Consider the following 3,635-nt stretch of genomic DNA (forward strand, 5'->3'; position numbering starts at 1 on the left):
TAGACACTACCTTTTTGATCAGTGCACACACGGACGCAGGCACACACACACACACACACACAAATCTTTCTTGTTTCCAGTGACGCACCATGAATTTAAATGAACCAATTAGCGAATGCATTTCCCCCGGCGTTGGGTTTCTGCTGCACAGCAATGCATCAGAAAGGTTAGCTGGCCTGCAGACCACTGCGGCCAAGGAGGACGACTGTCATACACCTCATATATGGATTCTGTGAAGTGTACATCATAGCTGATGGTGATAATCCCAGAGTAAACAAATAAGGACATTTTACTATGTATTTATTCATTATTAAAAGTATTTCTTTTTAAGAGATCTTATTCAAAATCAGGACGCTGCAAAATTCAGGGCAGACGTGTTTATTTACAAACAAAAGTCAGCTGCAGTGCAGTCGCTGTGGGGATTCATTGTTTCTTTATGCATTTCTTTTTTTTAACTGGAGGATTCAGGCTGATTGGCAACATAATGAGCAACTTTTTTCACATTTTTTCCCATCTTTTCTTTATTTCACAACAACCTACATTACTGTGCAAAAGTCTTAAACTGACTTTCATTTCTTTATATTTTGCTAAGATAACAACACTTGCAGTGTGTCCTGAATCACTAAAAATGAAGCCATTCCCAGTCAAATTGGTATGTTGGGTCCATATCTCACAGCGGATTTCTGTCAGATATAGATTTTGTACATCTGTGTCTGAAATGCAGCCCAAAAACATGACGCTGCCTCCACCGCACTTTAAACACAGCGACAGACACCAGAGTTATTATAGTGTTGTGTTTTCTTATCAGCTGTTATTTTATTTCAGTTTGGTATTATTATTTGTGTTAAGATTTGTTTTAGTTTTTGTGAGTTTCAGAGTTAGTTTTTAGTGCTTTTAATTATTTTTGTATTCGGGGCATATGCCAGTTGCAAGATTTAGGAAAATCTGTACAGGTATTACAATAAAAACACGGCCGTTAACTCACCGTCTTGTACACATCCGGAGTCTCAAACATTTGCATCAAAGCCTCTGTGATAATAGATTTTACCAAAATAACAAAAGCTGAAATTATTTCCTCCCTGTATTTTTGATTTTAGTTTTCTGAGTTCATCAAATCCTTTTTTTTAAAGTTCTAGCCAATATCTTTGTTCTAGTTAACTCATCCAGTTTTTAGTCTAGTTTTAGTTAACCTTTTCTTCTTTTGTCCTCCACTTGTCCAGTTTTTCTCATTTTTTAAGGACACGCTGGAGAGACTACAAAGTTTTCAGCTGACAGCTCTCTGAGAATCAAATTGGAAATGATTCTTTGGGATTTGTTGTAAGTTCGGCTAAAAAAAACGGGAAGAAATGTCTTTTTGTCTAAAGATACAGTGTAGAATTGGTTGCTAAGTTGTCTGTCATATGAAAACACTACCCGGCTTCATCCTTTGAGTTAGGTGAATGATTCATAAGTCAGTTAAGTGGCTCAATAAAAAAAACATGAGAGAATTGCCAGTTTTGAAAGAAAAACTTTAAAAGAAAGCTTCGAGAGAAGTCTGGCTCTTTTGAAAAAATATGTAAATAAAAGGTAGCTCAAGATTTTTTCACATTCCTGTTGTCTATACTGTCATAATAATACACACTCATAGATATAGAGCTCAAAGTGAAAGCATTCCAGTTCATTTATATATTTTTTTCTACTAAAAACATCAAATTTTGTCTCTCTATCTCTCTTTTTCAAAAAGCTGCTGCAGGGAAAGTCGATCCCTAAACTGGGCTCACTGGATCAGATTGAAACAGGAAGCGGCGATGCAGAGGGGCGGTACAGCGGGGACTGTGACGATGAGGATGGTTGTGCCGGTTCAGGCGCTGGTGAGGTTAAGAGGAAAGTCTCCAGAGTCTCCAAATGTAAGTCGCTCCCCTCTGTAACGTTGTTACTCATCCGTCATCACACGAGCACCAACATAACCCTGACAAACAAATCTAATAAAGGTTTCATAACACAAACAGACTGAATTGGGTGCAATGTAGCACCTTTATGGAGTCATACATATGTGTCTTCATATGCCTTTCACCTTATATGAAGGACACATTCATTTATGCCACTTGTCCGTCTGCATGTTTAAAGTTGCAGGATTTTAACAGGAAAGCTATTTTTTAATGAGCGAAACCGTTCAAAAGCGTAGTTGCATAACACCATATTTCAATAAGACTTGCTCCACTCTCCACTTTATGACAGTAATAATAATAGTCATTAAAGATAATAGTTGCTATGGGGACATTATTGTAATCAAGGCCTGTTACTTTAAAAATTATTGCTCCTCAGTGGATCACTAACCCCTGATGAATCACAACTCTCCTCTTCTTCTTTTTTTCTTTTCTTTTTTTTAACCTTTTACACTCTCCTCTGCACACAGATTCCTCCTCTCCTCTCCTTCAAACATGCTAACAGCCTGATTAATCTCCCCTCTCTCGTTTTGCCTATGGCGACAATAAGGAAAAGGGAGCAGGAGGGGTGGGGGGTTGTCCAAACAAGCCATTCTGTCCGTGTAAATGTTTCCTCTACTGCTTGTCAGTCTGGCTGGAAGCTTCGGGCTGAGAGAAGCTGCTTAACAATCACTCATCTGAGGCTGCAGGGAGGCTCTGACATTTATCACCCATTACAGCAGATCCGCCCTTTACTTGTCATAGGCCAGATTAGCCTGTCCACCATATTTATGACCTGTCTGTCTGACCTCTGTCAAGCATCTGTCCCCTGCCGCCTAACCCTAACACAAACACTGTGGATTCCCCCTCCTGAATCGCACCACCTCTGGTCAGTCAGTTATGACTTCAAGTTTTTAGTTCTTCTTTTTTCCCCCCTAATGATCTGGGGTTTGTTTTTCTTATTTTTAGGTTCTATCGTTGTGTACAATTTAGAGTTATTACAAATTACAAGCCAAAGATAAAGCAGCTAAAAACAAGAATTTTCCTTAAAAAACAACAACAACAAAAAAGCCAGTCCAATGCTTTTGAGGCTATAAAATGATCCAAATGCTGATTCATCTCAAGCACAAAAAAAAGAAAGGAAAAAAAAGTGTAACACATGGGGTTGAATCCAAAACACCTCTTCAGCTTGTAGGAGTGAAAAAAGGTCACTGGTAAATAGGCAGCCCACTATTCACTGAATCATTCTCCATTGTTTGCCGCTAAAATCGAGACAACAAATAAAACATAACTGGAGACACGGGTTAATGGATATGTGTTATGTCCTCATTTGACCAGTGATATGAGCGTATTAGTCATGAATGAGCACGTTACAGACGAGCTGGGCTGCTAATGCAGTGAGCAGAAAGAGTTTTCCTCCCTCAGCACACACAACTGTCATGTTGCTGCAAACGGTCTGAACCTGTTGATTAGAGAAAAGGATTTGTCTCTCATAATTTATAAAGGTGTCGCAAGCTTATAATAGTTTTGCGGTAACCAACGGAAACCAATATGAAAATGCCAAAAGCGCACCGTGCCTCGTTTGGCCTCTTGAGCGATCCGAACCCCCACAGACTTCCGTGCTAATATGTCAAACTTTACACCAGAAATAAATGTGTGTACAGTTTAACTTGTTTAAAAAAAAGTTCAGTTCTTTTTGTCCTTGTATAAATATCTGCTGCTTCTGATTAG

General features: G+C 38.9%; 1 protein-coding gene across 5 annotated transcripts in view; it reads left to right on the forward strand.

Annotated features, from left to right (window-relative positions):
* The window catches only part of gpc5a (glypican 5a), a 155,173-nt gene that overhangs the window by 93,215 nt on the left and 58,323 nt on the right, over positions 1-3,635 (forward strand). For 4 of the 5 annotated variants that reach the window (XM_085133498.1, XM_085133438.1, XM_085133366.1 and 1 more), the window contains one exon: positions 1,724-1,886. The exons of the other annotated variant lie outside the window; for it this stretch is intronic. In XM_085133498.1, coding sequence (XP_084989624.1) covers positions 1,724-1,886 — 163 coding nt within the window. The remainder of the gene's footprint in view (positions 1-1,723; positions 1,887-3,635) is intronic. 5 annotated transcript variants of the gene reach the window in all.

The sequence above is a fragment of the Neolamprologus multifasciatus genome, chromosome 1 (assembly GCF_963576455.1).
Source record: "Neolamprologus multifasciatus chromosome 1, fNeoMul1.2, whole genome shotgun sequence".
Classification (NCBI taxonomy): Eukaryota; Metazoa; Chordata; class Actinopteri; order Cichliformes; family Cichlidae; genus Neolamprologus; species Neolamprologus multifasciatus.